Raw genomic sequence first — 22,518 nt, 5'->3', positions numbered from 1 at the left:
GCTACTGCTACTATCATCATTGTACAGATTCCTCAACCCAGCCTCTGACACTTCATGAACAGTGAAGAAGCCTACATATGTAGATTTCCTGTGAGTTGAATCTTTCCCATTCAGGATTCTGCTCATATGGACATCCTCCATGCATAGAGGTCATCTGTATGTGTTGGCTTTCCTATCACATAGTTCAACACTCATTTGTGACAAAACTGGGGAAATGACATGATGTTGAGAGCTAGGCCAACAATGCAGGTTCACTTCCCCCTTAAATCCTTGAAGCCCTATTTTGTGATTATGGGTGAAGTTATAGCAGATGTTTCAAAGCAAAAATGGGTAGTTCATATTCACATTATATTTACATGTGACAATTATTAATAAAAACAACCTTCCTTAAATTTCCTCATCACCATACCTTATTGGATATTTTTGTGCTAAAGTAATTGTTTCTAATATAATTAGAATGTAAATTAATTGTTCCTAATTATTTGCTAATGTAATTGCTTCATTGAGACTACTGAGTCCATGTAGTCTCAGTGAGAGCCAGCACAATGTAGTGGTTTGAGTGTTGGTTTATGACTCTGGAGACCAGGGTATGAATCACCATTTGGCCATGGAAACCCACTGGGTGACCCTCAGCATGTCACACTGTCTCAGCCTCAGAGGAAGGCAAGACAAACCACTTCTGAACAAATTATGTCAAGCAATCCCTGTGATAGATAGTCTTAGGGCCTGTACAGACAGGCCAAAATAATGCTGCTTTGGGTCACTTTGGAGGTATGCTGTTTAAATGATGCATGTGTCCTAAGAGTCCGGAAGCCATGCCAAAGCCACACTTCAGTCCTTAAGACTGGAGCGTGGCTTTGGCTTGGCTTCCAGACTCCTAGGATGCATACATCATTTAAACAGCATACTTCCAAAGTGACCCAAAGCAGCTTTATTTTGGCCTGTCTGTATGGGGCCTTAGCCAGAAACAACTTGAAGGTATATAACAATACTTACAAGTATAAGTGACGAAACTTAATAATTTGCTCAACCACTTTTGAAATTGTCAGTTAAGTCAGAGTAAAAACTAGAGGAATAAGAGCCATATTACACCAGTGCTTAAAGATCTGCATTGGCTGCCTATTCGCTTCCGGGCACAATATAAGGTGTTGGTGATGACCTATAAAGCCCTAAATGGCTTGGGCCCAGGATACCTGAAGGACCGCCTCTCCCCGTACATTCCGCCTCGCACCCTCAGAACATCTGGGCAGCAATTACTTAGGGTGCCAGGGGCTAGGTTGACCTCCACTGCGAGGAAGACATTTTCCATCGCTGCCCCGGCCCTTTGGAACATGCTGCCCATAGAGCTCCGCTCGGCCACCTCCCTGGCCCAATTTAGAAAGGACCTAAAAACCTTTCTATTCCAGCTTGCATTCCCCGACTAAAGTCCAGTGGGCCTCCCTCCTCTTCTGTGGCAAAGAGGACTGGCTAACGGGGGTTTTATTCTGTTGTTGTGTAATTGTTTTTAACCTGAATGTATATGTTGTGTTTTTTGATATTTGCTGTGAACCGCCCTGATCTATGGAAGGGCGGTATAAAAATAAAAAATTTATTATTATTGATATATATATATATATATATATATATATCTCAGTAATCTACAGGTTTTATAACTTGGTGATTACAGCAAGAAGGGTATATTTCCGACAGCTATTCTGTTTTTTTTCGCCCTGCATTATTTAAACTATTAGTGCTTAGACCAGTGTGTTCCTGATTTTCATAAATGAGTGCTTAAAAGGGCTAATGTGCAATCTCCAAAGGTTTGTGTGAATAATTGCTACTCTTTTCATTTATAAATGAGCCATGCACTATTTCTGTTCTTCAGAAAATGATGTTTGTGCTGTGTCCTCCTGCAGTAATGCTCCTAAAAATAGCAGGAAACAATGTGTTGGGTTGTTGCAGTCTAGTAAAATTATTGCAGAACCCATACAATCTTTGTGTACAACTAAAGGGTGGATGAAGTGCAGCCCATGGCCTGCACATTATCCCAGTCCCTCTCCTGAGCACACCCTAACTCCCAGATTTCCCACTTTTTAAAATAAAAACAAATGAAATATTACTCTAAAATGGCTTTAAATGCCATCATTGTTCACAATAGCACTCTCCCAATCTTTTCTTGAGCCTAAAACTTGCTATGAATAAAAAATTGGCTTATCCTAGCCAAAATAATGGAAGTACAAAGTGAAAGTGACTTCCGTTCATTTCTGGGTTGACCTTCCAAATAATTGTCACTGCCATAAGGAGTAAAATTGGCACCTAGATTTGCATATATCTGATTTAAGAATCTAATTGTAATAGTTTGCTTCTGAAATCTCATTTCAGTTCCTTCCCTCTACTGGGACACATGTGGCTATTCTTTTCTTAAACTCAAAACAAGATACATGATTTCTCATCTTTCTTAAGAATAATGATCATGTCCATTCATTACCAAAATCTTCTTGTAAACTTGCATGTATTTATACCATACAAGTATGAGAATTCTAAAAAAAAAGGGTGTACTATTTCCAAAGGACTAAGCAGCCAAGAAAAGCAATTGCAGATCTGGCTTTTTCCTCATGCAGATTCACAAAAGCATCTGTGCTTATAATCAAGCAATTCCTTGTATAGCAGGAATTTTCTGGAGTTTTGGATATTGCTAGTTCAACAACTTCTTAGCAAATATTGCCCATAATATACATTCTGTAGAAGTGATTAGCATATCTCTGTGAACCTTTATGCATTAAAACAGCTTGTATCAGTAAAATAAAAAGACAGATAATTTGAAATATTGGTATAAGAGATATATATTTGTGATAGCCTTAACAATTTTCCTTTCTGTCTACTTTCATCATAATATATAGAAACTTACTCTAATTTATGGAGAATAAAATAGATCATTTTAGATAATTATGGAAATACAGCTTATATGTAGAAGCATGTTGACCTACATTTTCAAGGCTTCCAAATATTCTCTTTCAAGTGCACAGTTAGTGTTATCTCTTGAGAAACAACATCAGATCTAATTTTGTCCTGATTGTGACTGCAAGCCTTTAGGTTTTTGGACTAATTATTTCACAACTTGCTTTTTTGTTGCTGCTACTTAATTAAGAAGAGGAATCTTTTGCTTTTCTATTATATTTGCATATATACACAGAGATCTTATTACCTAAATATTGAAAACAGCCATGCAGTCAGTATCAGTGTTGTTCTGTTACTTCTAGTTGTTTCCAACTTATGGCAACTCTAAGGCAACCCAATCACAGGTTTTTCTTGACAATTTGTTCAGAGGAGGTTTCTCTTTGCTCTTTTCTAAAGCTGAGAGATTGTGACTTGTCCAAGGTTATGTAATGGGTTTCCATGGCTGAGCATTGATTCAAACTCTGGTTTCCAGATACCTTGTCCAGCACTCCAACCACTACACCTTGCTGATTCTCGTGACGATCTATGTTGTGTTTTAAAAATGAGTCAGCCATTGAATTCTGGCAACTTATCTAGCGCCCATAAGGTGACCACAGATTGACCCTACCCTGATATACACAAGAGAGAGCAAGTTCACTGTCCTGTGTCTTGATATAAAGTTCACTAAGTGAAAAGATGCACAAATCCACCTAGAAAGCATTTTTATGTTCTTTGATTGAGATCTCTGATACTGAAGCATTCAGTCTTGCCATCAGGGCGGAACTGAAGGAGGAATCAGTTCATCCATAGATTTCTGTTTTGTTTCAGAAGGAAACAGTTCTCTTCCACTGCAATCAATGGCTAGGTCTTAGGAGTAGCTATGAAACCTTTTGCATATTCAGAGATACCAATTGGTCCAATGTGATCTGCTTTCTGGTAATATGTTTAGCAATGCAGCCTAAAACACTGAACTAGGAATGTGAAGTTACCATGTAGGTATGCTCTTACTAGCAGACATGGTAATCAAGAACTATCCTTTTTAAGCATGAGAGTTGTTAGATGAGAAAATTTTTAATTTCTGATGGCTAGAATCATTTTCTTTGTCTTTCTTGGAGATTCCAGTACAGTTGCTATTAGTGTCATGCAAGTCATACAAATCTAACAAGATTTGTAAGATGAAATAACTGAAGTCTATAATGCAGAATAAAATCAATGGTATAGAAACCTGACATGCTTTGAATTTGTATAGCCAGCTGAATTTCATTTATGATTTCCCCCCTTAGCTTCAGAAAATACATCCACAAAGAGAAGACAGTATTCTTTGTGACTCAAGAGAAACTGGCCTTCCTTTATTTTCAAGTCAAGGGAGCCATCATGTGCCTCGTCCAATGGGGTCACGATCCTACTCCGATTCGGACACTGTGAGGTTTGAAGATCGGACACTGTCTAAGCTAAAAGAAAGTGACAGGTGCACTGCCACAGAAAACCTCTTTCTAGATACATTGTCCCTTGATTCCCCGGATGATTCTGAAGAACCACATCCTCAGAAATTGGAACGAGAAAAGTTTTTAACTTGTGAAAATGAGGTGTGTCGCTTACCTTTTATATTTTCAAATATGGTAATCATGCAATAGTCTTTACTTAAGTTTGTGGACAAGAAATTCTTGATTAGTCAGTAAATCTTTTCCTACAGAACACTGCAGCTTATAACCAGGATTGCCCAATCGAGTTCACCCACCCCTCTGTTTCCTTCACTTTAGTTTGTAGCAGATTTCACTGGAGAAGCAGCTTCTGATGGAGGCATCAATGTGGATACTGGGCCCTGTTTGTAGATGGTAGCCTTCAGATCCCTAATGGTCCCTGAAATGAGGTTGATTGCAAAAACACCTTCAAGAGAAAATGTTAAATCAACCCTTTTTTCCCAGGGCTACTTCTTCAACCAATGCTGTATCCCACCTGCCTGTCCTCTGACTCTCATAAAAGACCCTGAAACAAAGGCCCCATACAGACAGACCAAAATAAAGCTTCTTCAGGTCACTTTGGAGGTATGCGGATTAAATGATGCATACGTCGTAAGAGTCCGGAAGCTGCGCCAAAGCTACACTCAAGTCCTTAGGACTGGATTGTGGCTTTAGTGAGGCTTCCGGACTCGTAGTATGCATGTATCATTTAAACAGCATACCTCCAAAGTAACCCGAAGCAGCTTTATTTTGGCCTGTCTGGATGGGGCCAAAGCTATGTAATTAAGCCTCAAGGTGGTTAGATATGGTTCTGAAATATTACATAAATGTATTTCACCAAGTCCTTGCTCCTGGCTGGGCAGCTGGGCAGCTGAGCAGAGAGGTTTAGTCTAACCTGCCCTGTCGGGGAGTTTCTGTTTACTTTGGGAACAAGTGAAAGAAGGTTCTTTAAGCACCCATAGACTTTCTAAAAATGTAATTGATGCTGTCAAGGACCTTAATATACTATGAGTGAAAGCTTAAGAAGCAACTTGAGACTGTTACAGACAGCCAAAATAAAGCTGCTTCGAGTCACAGTGGAGGTATGGTGTTTCAATGATGCATGCGTCCTAAGAGTCCAGAAGTCGCACCAAAGCCACGCTCCAGACTGGAGCGTGGCTTTGGTGTGGCTTCTGGACTCTTAGGACGCATGCATCATTGAAACACCATACCTCCACTGTGACTTGAAGCAGCTTTATTTTGGCTGTCTGTAACAGGCCTTGGTTAATAGAAAACATGTGGCAGGGAAGTGCCAGTTACTTTGTTGTTTCTGATGAAGTCATCCTTGACCTTATCAGATGTAGGAAGGGGACAAGCTAGATCAGTAATGAGCAAAACTGCCCACATGCTTCAAATATTTGTTACCCCCCCCACCCTTCTACAATAATGCTGTCAATTTTCCTGGCCTGTAGATTTTCTCCCACTCTGTGTAGGCTTCTAAATGTCATGAAATTTGACTCTCAGCAGTGAAGCGTGCACACATATTAGAAAAATGCATGAGAGTGTTGTAGCAACACAAATGAAAGTCACATCTCACTGTGTAGATTTATTTTTGTGTGTGTGTGTTTTTAAGGGAAATTCCTGGACATAATTTCCATTGACACTGTGTGTATTCATGTGTGTGCACGTGTACCTATATAGCTGTGTTTGTGTTTGTATGAGTGCATGGGTATGAGTAAATAAATGTGAGTGATTTCAGTGTTGGGATCAGAGTATAAGGACTGCTATAGCTCCAGATCTTGCCCCAGATTGAATGCTATTCAAGCATTTTGCACTCCTTATATGGCAACAAAATGTCAGTCTCATTTCCACACTATGCATAGGATTGAAGAGAGAGTGCTCCTGGGTTTGGGCCTTTAATATTGACATTTATTTTGAAAACTTATATTTTGTCATTGTATATAAAATTGTTTATCTTACTAGAACTTTAAACAGTTATCTTTTTAAATGTAGAGTACATCTTTTCACAACAACACTGGATGTTGTGACGAATCTTTATGGTATTCCCCATGTAAAGAAAGTCTACCCACACATTTAATAGCAATACTTTAATGAGTTTTAGCTGTTACCACTTCTGAATTGTCTAGTGAATTTATAATGAAAACAATATGTGAAAAGGGTAGGTTGTTATCGCTGAACTAAGCACTGCTAGGTCTAATATCAAATAGGATAGTTCAAAAGAGCAACTTCAGACATGCAAATACAATTTTCAGTATGCATTGCTTATCTTTCTGATCATATCATAATTAAATGTTTTAGAGCATTGAATTAATTTGTGTATCTGGTCTTGCTAATGCAAGGGAGACTTATTTCTATCAGTTAATTGTGTGGAGACCAATATTTACACATGCATATATGAAGAGAAAATTCCTCTTAATTACTGTATCTAACAATATGTGGGGTAGGGGAAGGGGTAACCACATGTGTTCTTCAAAGGATTTCTAATAATTTGAGGAATCGTAGAAACAGAATGCAAATACAGCTCACCAGCATGGATGTAGACATATATACAAGTTCAATATTAACTGTTAATTTTATTTTCAGGAAGAAGAAATGCACAAGGGAAATCTTCAAAGGTAAGCAAAGAGAGGCAAAAAAGGAAACAAAGCACAAAATGAATTACTTGAAGAGTGCATTAACACATTTACCCTAAATTGACTTCTAAGATGTTGGAATCAGCATGCTAAAGCCTCAGGGTTGTTTTGAGAACTTAGAGTTTTGCCATCATAGCTGGTTTGTCTGTTTAAACATTTTTATCATACTTGTAATCTGGCATTATCTGCCATCCAAAGAGCCAATAAATATTTGGGCTATTGACATGTGAATCACCTGAATGTGTAATTCACTTGTCTCAGATACTTGATATTATCTATCCAGCTTCACTTTTAAAAGTACCTGAAGTTTTTTTAAAAAAATAAAAAATCTGCAGGTATTTTGTGAATACTGTATATTTCTTTTTCACCCTTTTATAGAGATGACAATTTAATTGCTTTTGATGTACTTTTATTTTTGTGTAGTGTATTATTTTCATGTAAAATGCTAAATGCATCCAATTATTGGTTATAATACCATATGACTACATCATTTAGCAGGAGTAATTTGTTCTAATGTAAAATGTGCATATTCTCTCCTCAACAAAGTTGTCACGTATCAAATTGTCTTGGTTTTCAGAGTTCACTGTTTTCTATGGCATTCCAGCACTTACTGGTTTAGTTTAATATGAATGTAGCACTAGTAATTTTCTCAGATGGCTATAAGAAATGCCTGGCTGATACATGCATCTGAGGAAATAGACTCAAGTCTATAAAACCTCATGCTACCAACTTCTATCTTTCAGTTAGTCTCAAAGCTTCTACAAGATCCCTTTGCATACAGTTTGTAGTTAACATGAACTGATTGTAAATAATTGGCCTTTATAAGCCAGTTTGGTCATATCTAGGGTTGCCATAATTCTCTACTATAAACCGGGACAAAATGTAGGACAAAATTTAGACCAAAATGTAGGACAATTGTAGGATGAAAATTAGCCCAAACTGTAGGACATTTAAGGTCCTCCATTTTTCTTAAATGTCCTACATTTTGGTCTAAATTTTGTCCTACATTTTGTCCTGGTTTATAGTAGAGAATTATGGCAACCCTAGTCATCTTTATAGTCAGAAAATCAATGGAGACTAGAAAGCTTTCTTAAAATGACTTTTACTTTTGTAAATGTTGGCCTTAGCAACTAGGAGAGTTATTAGCTACTTCTAAGATGTTGAACAGTGGTGTCTTGGACAGAATTCACAAATGTATAAATTATGCTTGTATTCATTTCTTTCAATTTATTTAACATTACACACTTCCTTTTTCAGGGCAGTGTCGGTTTCCTCTATGTCAGAGTTCAAGCGCCTGATGGACATTTCTCCTTTTCTTCCCGAAAAGTCTCTTCCTTCCTCCAGCACCAAGGAGGAGATAACACCTCCATTATCGCCAGATGATTTGAAATACATTGAGGAATTCAATAAAAATTGGGATTATGGCACTACCAGAAACCATGGTGGAGCTCTGGAGAGGCCTGCTGAAGCCTGGGCAGAAAGGACAGAGATTGGGAAGGCTGGGAATAATTCAGCTCCAGATCCATTCCAGCCACCTTCATGGCATCTTACCACCAGTGTTACTCTGACAACTAACACAGTGACCAGCCCTGAGCACCGCCAAAAACAGCCACTGAGGAGTCATGTTGTTACGGAAAAAATGGGAGTTAGAGTCTTTCATAGCCCACCAGTTGTCCGCAGATTTGATAACCCAGTAGCAGCTGGCAATGAAGGAAAAAAACAGCCTGAGTCAGACTTTTTGTTTCCTGTGACCAAAGCTAAAGGTAATGTGAGTGAGGCAAAAGGTGCTGCTTCAGAAGTGTTTGGGCGATGGTCATGTGACCTCTCCAAACACCATAACAATTTCCTGGAAACTGGTATTCATCCCATTGAGCGCCCTATTTGCACTACTGTGAGTTTTGCCTCATCTTTGCACAGCTTGGAGATGTCCAAAAACATGAGTGATGACATGAAGGAAGTAGCTTATTCTGTCAGAAATGCAATACGTTCAAACTCAGCAGAGCTTCAGTTCAAAGACACAGCTTGTCAGACTAATGGAATGAGAACTATGGGGACACAGACTACTCAAACAATCAGTGTGGGCTTACAGACAGAAACATTGCGCAATATCACCAGCAGTCCCCACAAGTGTCTGACACCAAAGGGGGGCTCTACACCTGTGTCATCACCATCAAGAAGCCTCAGAAATAGGCAGATGGCACCTGCTATTGAAAAGGTCCAGGCCAAATTTGAACGCACATGTTGCTCTCCCAAATACGGCTCCCCCAAATTACAGAAGAAAACGTTCTCCAAAACAGACCAGCCAATCATCCGAACATCCCCAAGCACACCTCAGAAAGGTTTTAGTGAATCTGCTTGGGCCAGATCCACCACTACAAGGGAGAGTCCAGTTCATACCACTATCAATGATGGCCTCTCCAGTTTATTCAATATCATTGACCATACCCCTGTGGTTTATGACATACTCCAATGTTCCAGGTCTAGCAGCCGATCAAGGTCGGCTGAACCCAGGTCAGAACTGGGGCCTATGCAGGACATGTGCATGAGTATCCGTGGCAGGTCACCCAGTCCCCTCCGTTTTGGTGCAGAGCTACAAAAGGATGAAGGAACTGAGACATCAAGCATCAGGCAGGACTTATCTGCTCCTCCAGGATACACTCTTACAGAAAATGCTGCCAGAATCTTGAACAAGAAACTTATGGAGCATGCCTTAAAGGAGGAAAAAAGGCTAGCTTCACACAGTCCTCCCAGTCTTAGCAATGAAAACAGCACAGGAGAAATAGTCAAAGTTGAACCAGGGTCCATTGAGGTAATAAATTTTATGCTTACATAATAAACATTTGCAAATGATATAAGCGCATTTGTGAATGCTGGTAAACAAACACCAACATTCATTTGATTCAAAATGAAATGGATTTCATAATATATATATTTGTTACATTTTGGGAAGAAATTAACACTAAAGGTTCCTACTTCATACACATGCAGATGTTCATATTCAATGAAGTTTCATTGTGTTATATTTAAAAGATAACAAATATATGGGATCATTTAAACAGAAAAGCTGTTATTATAATTTTTAATGTCTCTCTGTACTCTGCTGAGTTCAGTGGGGCTTAATCTCTAGTTTGTGTTTTCAGAATTACCTAAGAGAAACGGTACAGAATGATAGTTCCATATTTTTAAGTAACACTAACTGCTACACAATATGGATATTTCACTATAGTAAAGCTGGGAATTGTGCAGCCTCCAGATGGCATTGAACTACTAAGTCCCTGCATTCATCATCACTGGCAATAACAGGGCAGCTAGGACTTGCAGTCTGGAAGGCTGCATGATTTCTTCCTCCCCTGCATTATAGGATCCATGCAAGACTTATTGGTAACCAGACATTTTTGGAGTCATGACTCTTATTCCACCACAATCTTGAGTGAATGCCTACAAGAAGTGGCAGGATGATATTCTGCAGGTCAAACAGAACTGAATGTAGTCTCGCTTTTGTTTTTTGTGCTGTTTTAAGTGAAGATCTGTATCCTTTGAATAACTTGTATTTGTTAAAGGTCTTAATGCACTGTATAACACTTGTACTGTGTTGAATCCACAGAGATAATTTCTCAAGAACATTGAAAGAGGAAATGCAAGTGACTTGAAGCAGATGTCACTTGAATTTCTTCTTTCAGGGCTTCTCGAGATCACTTAAAGCAGTTACCCAAACCCTACACTTCTGGATCTCATCACAAAGAAGATGAAATTATTTCCATTTCTCTGCAAGGAGTAAGTTCACACATGCAACTCACAGACACATCACATTTCAAATGACAGTTAGGCCCATGAGGAGGAGAAAAGGTACCATTCTTTCATGCTGCTACTTTTTGTACATAGAAAGTATGTCTCCGAGTTACATGAGATAGTATTTTCTGTTCAGTAGTTGATGGATTTTTAAAGTAAGAAATCAAAAGTAGCCTGTTAGTGAGACACTTCAGTGTGATATCCTAAGGAATAGTTACAGCCTGTTCTGGAATCTAGAATGATATCGGGACACAGAGGAAGAAGCTGTACAGTATTATGTTGTGCTGAATTCATAGGCAAGTTAAATTTCATAGACAACATAGTGTCGTAAGTGTAAGAAACATATTGATGTGATTGCACAATTGTTTCTTGCTACAAATTATGATCATAAATTCACTTTGTCAGTAGAAGGTCTTTCAGCAAGGTCTCTGTCCAGCCTTAGAACCAGGGAAGGTTAGGGGAGAATAAACATAACATAAAACAAAAACCAAAAACAAACAAGCTTCATTTATATACCGCTTCATACTGCCCAAGCAGTGTCTAAGTGGTTTACAACTTGTGCTCATCTAGCATACCTTAGAAACTTTCAAGTTATTCAGCACTCTAGAGTATATCGGAAACCTTTTAGCTACTCAAGAACTCCATAAAGGGATACATTGGTTTTTCAGCAGCTCCCCATGTGATATTTTTCTGAAAAGTATATATATGCACCACCATGTGTGAATACTGTGCCTTCTTGAAAGCTGAGCAGTATAGCAGATAAGTGATTTTATTTCGCACAAGCTTCCATGGACAAATAGCTGAAGGGGTATAAAATTAGTTAGTAATGAAGGTGCCACAAGATTTTTGTTACTTTTTTCTTGAAAAGACCAACTTAAGCTGCATCCGCCTGCAGAAATAATCCAGCTTGACACCATTTTAACTGCCATGGCTCAGTGCTATGGGATTCTGAAATAGTAGTTTGATGTGGCACCAGAGCTCTCTGACAGGAAAGGCTAAATGTCTCACAAAACAACAGATCCCATCATTCCATAACACTTAGCCATGGCAGCTAAAGTGGTGTCAAACTGGATTATTGCTGCAGTGCAAATGCAGCCTTAGAGATCCAAAGCAATATGTGCTGAATCCTGACCCATGGGTACTGAGTCAAAACATCTCCCAATTTAGCTGGGTTGGAAATTACTTGGCTCACCCAGTCCTCTATGCTTACATTGTAGCTGTGATCTTAGGCTGAGGGAGGTTTGGATCTGGTATAACTGAGGACCCGAACAGACAGGCCAAAATAAAGCTGCTTCAGGTCAGTTTGGAAGTGTGCTGCTTAAATGACGCATGCATCCTAAGAGGCCAGAAGCCACATGAAAGTCATGCTTCAGTCCTAAGGACTGTTTGGCACAGCTTTTGGCCTCTTAAGATGTGTGTGTCATTTAAACAGCATACCTCCAAAGTGACACAAAGCAGCTTTATTTTGGCTTGTCTGTTCAGGCCCTTAGCTCTTTTTATTCTGCCAGCAGAGTTAGAAGAGCCATTGTGACAACAGGTCTCTGATATGGGCTGGCAGTGGAGGGCTCTACTGGCAGAAAGCCATTTTAGCCAGTTGAAGATGCTTAGGCCTGATGCTAACCACCTACAGCCAGCACAACTCTGAATTAGGAGCGCATTCCTAGTATCCTAAAATTCTCCACAAATGCATTGCCAGAAGGTATAGAAAACATGAAAAAAGTTTGAATTCAGAAGGGTGATTTTCAAAACGTGATACAGGATGAGGGTCTTTGGAATGATCACTTGCATCAAATAAGCTTAGGAGAAGTGACTTTGCTATGTCTTCCATTTAGAGTAACTTGCCTAAACACATTTTTGCTTAAGTTTGATGGCTGAGCTTACCTAAAATGGTGTACCATGCAAAGTAAAGCATCATGTCAGTAATTCTTTTTATTTATTGAATTCCATCAATGGGAATGTCTCACTTATCCTTCCTTAATCAATCTGGTAATTGAAGGGAGTTCCCTCCCCTTGATCCAGTTCTTCTGACATGATGTCTTACTGGTTCTGAATACCTGCATGGAAAAAAAAAGTTAAAAGCTTGTTGCTATTTCATTTGTGCTTCTTGCTATTCTTTTCTTCTAATTTTCTAACAGAATACTTTTTGAGATGCTAATATCTAGACTACTTGTGTGTTTATGTATGCATATGCGTATTATATATACAAATACACTACATACACAGTAGTGATGTTTACATAATTTGTTTAACCTGTCTCATTTGCTATATGCTAAATGCATATCTATAGGATGCAATTTTTTAAAATGCCTGATCTGTCATTTTACTAAGCCTCTGTTTGAGTAGTATATCATGATATGTAGGAACCTGAAATCCCTTCTCTTTGGTCAGACAAAGGCAACATGATTCTGCCTCTGTCCCCCTCCCACCACCTGGGGCAGAAAAAGATTTTGCTTATATCAACTATCGCAATATTTTCTTAGAGGCCAAGAAGGAGATGTGTCTGAAGGAAGATGAGCAAGCCACACTCTCTGCCAAGAAACCTGGCTGCTGTGTGACTTTCCCCATCATATTCTATTCCTAATAACATTTCATTTGCTACATGCTGCAATCTCTGCCAAGACCTATTTCCACAGGAATAACAGATGGCATTAGAAAGCTTTCTTTTCCTCATCTTCCCTTTTATGTCCTTTCTAATTAAACCTAAGAGGCAAAGTCAAAATAGCAGATTCAAATACTTTAGGTAAAATTTGCAAGCTAGCCTTTCATATTCTGTCAATAAGAACCATTCCTGGTGTTTCAAAAAAAAAAAAAAACAGAGAGAGAAAATAAAACTTTCTCATTTGAAATCATTTATTTTGACTTTGCTATAGATTTGGAAGTGGCAGAATACATTCTTATCAATCAAATATACTCTTCGAGGCAGCATTCTCACTGCTAAACTGTCCTTTCCCCTCCCCATGTGTTTTCTCAGAATGATGATAACACATTTGCCTCTTTCATGTAACCGCTCCAGTGATGGCTAAGGCACAGTAAAGACTAGTAATGCAATCTGGAGAACTCTTCAATGCTGAGTACAAGTCTCTGGTTCAAATATTCTTTCCAACCTACTTCCTCTCTTTTTTTCCTCTGTCTGTCTGTGTCCAGAACCAAACTGTCTTACTAACTGCCCCCTGGGGACCCTAACCCTGCCTGCCTCACTGCTGTAAGTCCTTTCTACCTTTGTTTCCAAAACTTTTTGCTTTTTTTAAAAAAGTCAACTTGATGTGAAAGTGTGAACTGGAGGAACAACAACATTCCTTGGGGTTGTCATGATCTGACAGGATTAAAATAGAAGCACCTGAGTGCTAAACTGTGACTTAAAAATATTTCCCTCTGAACATAAATCATATAGTCATTCTCAAATCATTTAAGCCAAAATGTTTCCTTTTAAGTCAGGTTCATTACATGCAACTCAGTTGGATCAAACTGGTTTAAATGCAAATATGCAAGGGCATTCTCTCCATAATGGTTGTAATACCGTTTTAAAGAGAACTCTTTTATTTTATTTTTTTACCTCTGTTTTTTTTAAAAAAATCTTTCCTTTCCCCACATCTTTTTTGTCATTTTCCATGTCTGTGTCACCCACTACTATTACATTGCCATTTCCAGCTCAGCAAGACAGAATCAGCTGCCTTGTTAACTCCATAGGATTAGGGCCATACTTTAGCTGCTGCAGGACATTTCACTGTTTGTGCTCACACAGGAACAGATCATTAAAAGACCCAGAAGTCAAGGAGCTGAAAGTAAAATGGCAGGAATCAGCATTTCTACTTGCCTACTTTTTACAGGACTAAGGGTGCGCTCATACTTTCATGTTATTCATGGGGTGGTTGCCATAACAGCATGCGAGCCTAGCCATTGCAAAGATTTTCATTGCATAGTGACTCACCCTTTTAATCTCAGATGGAAAGGAAACAAGGTTGAAAAAAAGCTCCGCATAATGGGATAATTGCTTCCACTGGCAGAATTCATTTTACAGATATGTTCAAATATGCATAATCTAGGAGGTGGAGATCTCAGGGTAGCATGTTTATTCTGTTCAAATATACAAATGTCTGTATGGGCTCAAGTAGAGGAAAGTCAACAGAACAACTTTGCAGCAAAGTTAGCTATGCACAGTATTGATTGGCTCCAAGTGATGGTATCATGAGTTTTCCTATTCTAGAAGTTTTTTAATTATTTTAAAATGGATCATGATACAGTTGTTGTTTTTTAAAAAAGTGTACATGAACAGATCATAGATTATTTACTCATAATAAGATCACATTGAGTTCAAGGGGAATTGTTGCACCCTGGTAAAGATGTTTAGAATTGCAGCCAAAATGGATGTGCAGAACTTTAAAGCAATAAAGGCATACATCATCCCTAAAGTATGTGGATGAAGCAAGAGAGGTGACACCATCAGTCTTCAAATCATTGACCAGCATGTCTGTCTAATGCATTGCTATGTCAAGTGCACTCTGTGTAAAGAATCCTCTCTATGGGCAGAAAGCTGGGATGAGACCTGCCCTAAGAAGCATTTAATGGTTTGGGAAGATAAGCCACACAGACCTTTACAGAGGCAAGCCCATTGATGCAGAAGAAACTGGTGTCAATGTTGAAAAAGCATAACTTGCTTACATGATTTGTACCGAGGCACAAAGAAAGGAAATTGAAGTTTAATATTATCCTTATGATGATTCCATACAATTGAAATTGAAAGCCGCCCCCCCCCCGGCGCCTCGAGAGTTCCTCCATCTTTTCTTTTTAACTAATTTTCACTCCCCCACCCTACCCTTTTCTCAGAAGTGATAATATGGGCTGAGGTTTCCATTTTATAACTTTAAATGTATGTAGTTATGTCGCAGAAGTGCAGCAAAAACCTGTTAGTGAATTGTTAAGATGCACATCTGGATACTGGCAAGAGTGTTCCAATGTGCAGCGGCTCTTTCAGATACACATCAGTAGTTCTTGATGAGCATCGGGGACTTCTTATAGACATTGAGCACTCCTGCTGCACTTTGGCACTTTCTAGATGGTTCCCCAATGTTCCTCTGTGTCCGTTACACAGCAGTGCCATAGCACATCAGTCACTACATTTGCTTCCGTTGTACAATTGTGCCCATATGTTGTAACATAATGGCAGCTCCTAGGTGAATATGGTGTTGCGAAACTACTCAATACTATTTCCCACATACATACGAATTCGTAAGTCCCATGCTGAATTCCAGCCATTATTATTTTACTCCTACAAGCAAAAGAAAACATGTAAATTAGAAAGGTAATTCTACAACCAGTTGCAGTTCATATTTTACCCAGAAGACATTTTTTCTGAATGCACACACTGGGTCGTTCTCAGCAAACACTGTAAAAGTGTGGTGTATGTCCTTAAATGTGCTAACACAGTGAACAACCACTAATCATGTCTTCCTGGTGCATCACCCCATTCCTTTCTTCATTTCCTACATGTTGCAAATGGAAACATATTTAGATGTTGTGTAAAATTTGAATCTTTCATCTATAAGATATATGTACTTCTCTACATTAAATGGCTAAAGAAAATGGCACACTCACTGCATCTTGCAAAGCTGTGTATTCCTGTTCAAGCAGATACACTGAAGCATCCAGTTTCTTTGTCTCCTGTAGGAGATGCACTCAGCTGCAGATGTAAATAACTTAAGAATGGTAGAATTTTACCAATATTTATCCATAGAAGGAAGATACGATTATATAGAATCCTGTATATATATTCCTAATTGGATTGCATTTTGTGATGGAGTACAGAGTAGGTAAAAATGTGGGTCAATTCTTCCTTTCTGTTAATGCTAAAAAGGAAGGGCATTGAAACAAATATTGTTAAAGACTTGCCTTCATTCTGTTCGGCAACAATAACCAGAGAAACCCAGAGTGAATCAGGCTGCATATTTAATGAAGTCTGGAAAAGACATTGTATCAGTCCATCTTTCAGTTGTCTGGAGTTTCTCTTGTGTTTCCATGCAATGGTAGTTTTTGCTGTCACATGCTATGCCAACATTATGTCAACTTGCAATCTTCCTATGAGCATGGATGTTTCTTGATCAACTTCCAGTGCAAGAGTAGTATAATAATCTTATAAACATGATTGCCATTCACAGGCAGCATTCTCAATTTAAAATTTTGGCTAGGAAAATCTCACTTTAATATGATTTTGGAAGATAGCACTCTATCTCAGTTGCTTTAATACTAAAGAAATCTAGGCTGTGTTAGAAGGCTGAGTTTTCAACATATGCTCCTAACTATGAAATGTAGATTAGGTACTTGATGTTTTTACTGCATGTTTACACAAATTTATCCCCCAAGTATTCTGGCTCCTGCCTTTTTATAGGAAAGAGGCTTGCTGTTCAGGGTATGTTGAAGACAATCCCCCAAATGCAGTGTCTCTATTTGTCCCATATTAATCTTTTATGCATTGTATGTCTGTCTGTCTCCTCTGTCTCCCCCTCCTCCTTGTTGTCTGAGGTTGTCATCCTAAATGCTGTTATCTGAATTTAGTGGTAGGTAATTGCCTGTAATCCCAGTTAGGACTGTAGTTTCAAGAAAATTATGATTACAGTTCAGAATTTTTGTCTGCTTCATGACATGTTGCTAGGTTTCTCTTATGCCATCTGTTGCTTTCTTTGTTCCATACTTACAATGTGATATAATAGTAAACTAATCACACCACTTAGTTTGTATCTTTAGCTTCTGTTGTTCCATAATTTAGCCTGTGAGATTTATAATTCCTGACTTTGTACACTGTCACTGTTCGTTTTACTTTGATTCTAATATAGTTTGCACATCACTTTCTCATCTTCCTAGCATTTACATTTTCACTTCTCTGTGTTGACAACTTTAGCACTTTTTGCTTTTAGGTTTTCTAAAGGCACTAAGTGAAAAAGCTGAGAGGTTTATCATGTTACACTTTGGCAATTTTACACCTCTCTGCTTAGTCACTGCAACACAAACTTGTGTGCAACATTGGCCACTTTGTGGGAAAGTATACAGTTGTTACCAGTCATTATCTCTACTAAAATATGTTTTTAAAAATTGCGAGGGAAAACACCACAGTTAGAAGCTGCTTCTACTTCACTGGAGAGCAAGTATAGACTGTAGTTAGATTTGTGATGTGGCTCAGACTGACATGGCCGTGAAACGAAGCAGTTCAACTCAGGGAAAAGATTCCCAAAATGGTACCACTTTTCTGTCTGTAACTTCAAACTGTCCGCAGTCCCTCCAAGTATAAATTTTATTCAAGAATTTTGAAGTTGGAGGTGAGAGAGTGACCCCCCCCCAATAAATTAAATAAGTAACATTAACTAGTGCGTGAATTATTTTCACAGAGTAAACTGAGGTGTTTCCAAGTCAGGCTTTCCTCAAGTAGTTGCCCACTGCATTGAACAAGGATCGGAGACAACTTCCATGTCTAGCTGGCCTGTGTCTGTAGTTTCTACTGCCTTTTTGGGCAAAAAAAAGTCTGTTAAGAAGAAGATGTCTTTTGAATGGTAGTGCTAGATGACACATATCTGGAAGCACTTTTGTTCCTGTCTGTTCAATGATCGCTATCTTTCCATATTTTATATTGGTAATATTGGTTAGCGTGACCTAGGGACCTCCTGCTTGGTCTGAATTACTTCTAAATTCTAATAAACTCCAAAATTCTACCTTCAGTGTTCTTCAGCTAAAGATTGTATCATAATTTTTAAACAGGAAGTATTCTAATTGATAGTGGGTTTTTTTGTGGGTTTTGGGGGCTATGTGGCCATGTTCTAGAAGAATTTATTCCTGACGTTTCGCCAGCACCTGTGGCTGGCATCTTCCTTGTTCATTGCAGTGGGCAATTGCATGAGGAAAGCCTGACTCTTCTAGAACATGGCCACATAGCCCCAAAAACCCACAAAAAACTATGGATGCCGACCATGAAAGTCTTTGACTTCATATTCTAATTGAGTTTGAGCAATTGCTAATTCACTAGCAATGCAATATGTGGCACAGATATTTCATATTATGGATCTGCCTCTGCTCATGGATTTTAGCTGTTTGTGCAGCAGTATTCATAACAATGATCAGAATTTAGTGCGTATTAAATTGTCATCCCCACTGTCCAATCCATGTGTGGATCTTGCCACAGTCTTGTCTAATGGAATCTTACCAGTCCTTTCCTGTGGTTCAAGAATACTAGTAAGTGAATGTTTGTCAGATGTACCAGTTTATTTAAATTCTTCACCTCATTCACTCATGTTTTTCTTTATTGGCTGAAACCAAAATAAATCAAGAAATTAATCAATCTGCAAAAATAAACTTGCTGCTTCTTTGGTTTCCTTTCCCCTTATATATTCCTAAAATAATTGTAGATGTTGATGCATTTTTTGTATTCTTTTATGGCACAATCTTTTTTCTTTTCATTGTGCAGTACATGTGTTGGTAATTTTCATCCTCTCCATTTTTTCCCTCAATAAAGGAACTACCTTGTTCCGCACTAGCTCCGTCCCTAGAATCTTGCTTCTCCCGACCAGAGAGACCAGCGAATCGGCGCCCACCTTCCCGTTGGGCCTCACATTCCCCTACTGCCTCACTATCTCAGTTAAATGGGGAAGAATATGGAAGCAAGGAACTGCCGTTGGAGAATCCAAACCAGTGATGCAAGCCTGCATGAATTATCACCGAATAATTCACTGTCTTTTGCATTGTAGCACCATTACCATGGCCAGTCTCTGTCAGCACGGAGAGCTCAAATTGCCGAGGTCAAAGAATGTTCTAGAATGCAGCTTCTTAGTATACAACCAAGAAACAGAGGTGTTTCTAGAACAAAACAGTTAATGTGCCTGTAATAACTTATTTTTTTCATAGCTCAGAAAACTATTTTTGCCTCCATCTTTTCTACACACAGTATATTAATTAAAAAGGTCTAAAAAGTATACAGATAAAAGTAAGATTTTAAATGAAACGTACATTGTGTTTCAAGAGAAATTGAATGTGTTCTCTCTTTCTCTCCGACTACTGATTGCCTTCTATTATATTTGCACTGTTAAGGTTTGGGTTTTGTTGGTTATTTTCCTGTCTCTGATTTAAAATTAGAAATGTCAGTTAAATTTATCCAACTGTTTCTTATTTTGAAAAGGAAAATTCATAAAGGTGCTTTAGCATGTCTGAAGTGATAAATTTTAAGTAGTGAAGAAAGCCATTGAACTAGTTGACTAGAGTTGTCTTAAACAAATTAGAGGGGAATACAGGGAATATGAACTGTTTAGAAAGGAGGGGGGAGACTCAACCAGTCTTAAAGAAGTGAGCTCTACCATAAATACATACATAAACTCTCTCTCTCTCTCTCTCTCTCACTTACTCACACACATACACTCATTCTCACAGACACACATAACAAATTTGCATGTCTTTAGGTTCCTAGCACTTTAGTGCATGTACATACTGCTATTATACTCTCACCATCACATCAATGTGTCTCAGTCTCTTTCACTGTTATATTGTTGTGAATTTATCTGTACTGTACTTTTAATGTTGGTATTCTTGCATTGATTGTACAAAAAAGATTTTTAAATAATTGTTCAAACAGTTCCACTGACTATGTACAGTGTTTATTGAAATCTTCCCTTGTTTGGGGGAAAGCACTGAGAACTCTGGGCATACTAATAAACTGTAACTGGTCTTGTTTTAAGAGTCTGTTTGAGACCATGTGACGTGGAAATAAACTTCTCAGTATTTACAAATTGCTGGAGCACTTTGCAGCCTGTTATTCTTAAACCAAACCAGCCCATCCCCCTTGCATCCTATGTTCAAGAAAATTAACGTTTCCTTAAGAAAAGAGCAGCATATCAAGATGAGCAAATGGATAAATACCAAAATAGCTAAATATATAAAATATAAAGAACCATGTCAGGATGTGTTATGTTCTTTGTAGAACAACCAAAAAAAAAATAAAAATCTAGGTCACTAGGATGACAGATTCATTTTGCATATTCCCTTTGATACTTACTCTGTATAGTTGTGTTTGATCATGGGCATATGTTGATCCCAACTATCAAAACACAATGAAATAAAAACCAGACATGAAGCAGCCTTATATCTTTCCACCCACACTTCATCTGTGTTGTTAAGAAATAAAAGTGAGGACAGAAAAGTTAGTAAGTAAATTTCACTGGAGACTTTGATAGCATTAATAGACACAAGGTAAGAATTATCAAAGACACCATCTCCTTCCTTTCATTGAAATATCTTTCCTCTGATACCTTTTCTGGGCAGTTGAGATTGCAAAGGTATCCTGGATGACTTGAAAACCTTTCAGTCATACTTTCCTTTCACATCTGCCACCTGAGACTGTGTCCCATCCCTCACTCTCATATATTGCTTCCATGTTTTTTGGTACCCAAAGATAAGCTGACAAGTTCCTTATTGTTGGAGACAATGCGGTTGAATGATTGGGGCTATAAGACCAAAGGAATGTGTGGGTGCATGGAGGCTAAAATGGAAATGAGCCCAATATGCAAGGCTGTAGAACACTGCTTAAAGGGTGCAAAGGTTAAGGGAGATGCCCTAACCTCGTCCTCATCCCTAATGCTTTTTGGTGTAGTAGTGACTTGGTAGGTATATTGAGTTGTATCTTGTTCTGCGCTTCCATCCACAGAATGAGTCCTTTCATTCATTGAAGGGTCTATGATACAGCATGAATGGAAATTGGGTTTTTCACTACTACTACATCACCCTGCTTTCTACTACAGCTCTGGAAAAGCTGTTCCAAAAGGATGGGAAGCCTTCCAGAGGTGTGGGAGGTGACAAAGGAGCTTGAATAGGAAAATAGTTTTTTTAAAAATAGTAATTGCTTTCCTTCCTCTATTCTTTCCTTGGAAGCCTCTACAGTATCAAGGAGCTTTCCTAAGCCAAATAATAATCATATAGCTGTGTAATTGATAAGCCAAAACATCATGTAGCATAGGCTGATATAGTTTATTAGGACCACTGGAATGTTATAAAAGGGGGAAAAAACTTTTGAGTTCTCAAATTTTTCAACAAAGTGGTGGGGTCTTTCAGATTCTCACAGAACTTTTCATCAGGTACAGTGTTATAAATATTAGGGATATTGGCTGGTATTTACATAGCAGTTATGGATTCATAATCTAAAGTTGTGGATCCATAACGGCTCCATATGCAGCCATATTCCATATTCATGAATATGATACTATTGCCACTATTGCCATTAACCTCCCAAACCTATCTTAACAACCAGCAGCTGCATCAAGTGATAGAGGTCTGTTCTGCTGGCGAGCAGGACAGTAAAGATGACATTTTCCACCTTCTCCGACCATGGATCTCCAGTGCAACAATCAGAAGGAGAATCTCTCTCACAACTCTTTGTTGCACCGCTGATTGCTGGTGGGAGGAGGTTGGAAATGTCTGCTGTGTCACAATTGTTTCTGAGATGCAGCTCCATCTTTGGAAGGTATTCCTCATTAGGCTGCCAAACAATTGTAAGACATTGTAGAGTCTCACCAGAAATTCTTCATACATATAGCTAAGTGAAAAAGGTATGCTATTTATTTATTTATTTATTTATTTATTTCTATTTGTTTTTGTCATTTTGATAGTTTTTACAATTAGGATAAACACAACAACACATAGTGATATATTTTAAACAAAAACAAGGATTAAAGCCCCTTACTATTCACGACTACTAT

General features: G+C 38.4%; 1 protein-coding gene across 1 annotated transcript in view; it reads left to right on the top strand.

The window, feature by feature from the left end:
- Nucleotides 1-20,559, top strand: part of MTCL1 (microtubule crosslinking factor 1) — a 144,648-nt gene extending 124,089 nt beyond the window's left edge. Inside the window, 5 exon segments of the mRNA XM_042463101.1 lie at nucleotides 4,200-4,502; nucleotides 6,960-6,991; nucleotides 8,267-9,818; nucleotides 19,293-19,469; nucleotides 19,471-20,559. Of these exon segments, the coding sequence (XP_042319035.1) occupies nucleotides 4,200-4,502; nucleotides 6,960-6,991; nucleotides 8,267-9,818; nucleotides 19,293-19,469; nucleotides 19,471-19,524 (2,118 nt within the window). The 3' untranslated portion in view covers nucleotides 19,525-20,559.
- The last annotated feature ends 1,959 nt before the right edge of the window (nucleotides 20,560-22,518 follow it).

This window comes from Sceloporus undulatus, chromosome 4 (genome assembly GCF_019175285.1).
Source record: "Sceloporus undulatus isolate JIND9_A2432 ecotype Alabama chromosome 4, SceUnd_v1.1, whole genome shotgun sequence".
Lineage (NCBI taxonomy): Eukaryota > Metazoa > Chordata > Lepidosauria > Squamata > Phrynosomatidae > Sceloporus > Sceloporus undulatus.
Note: the sequence above shows the minus strand (reverse complement) of the source record. Positions and strands in the feature narration are given on the sequence as shown.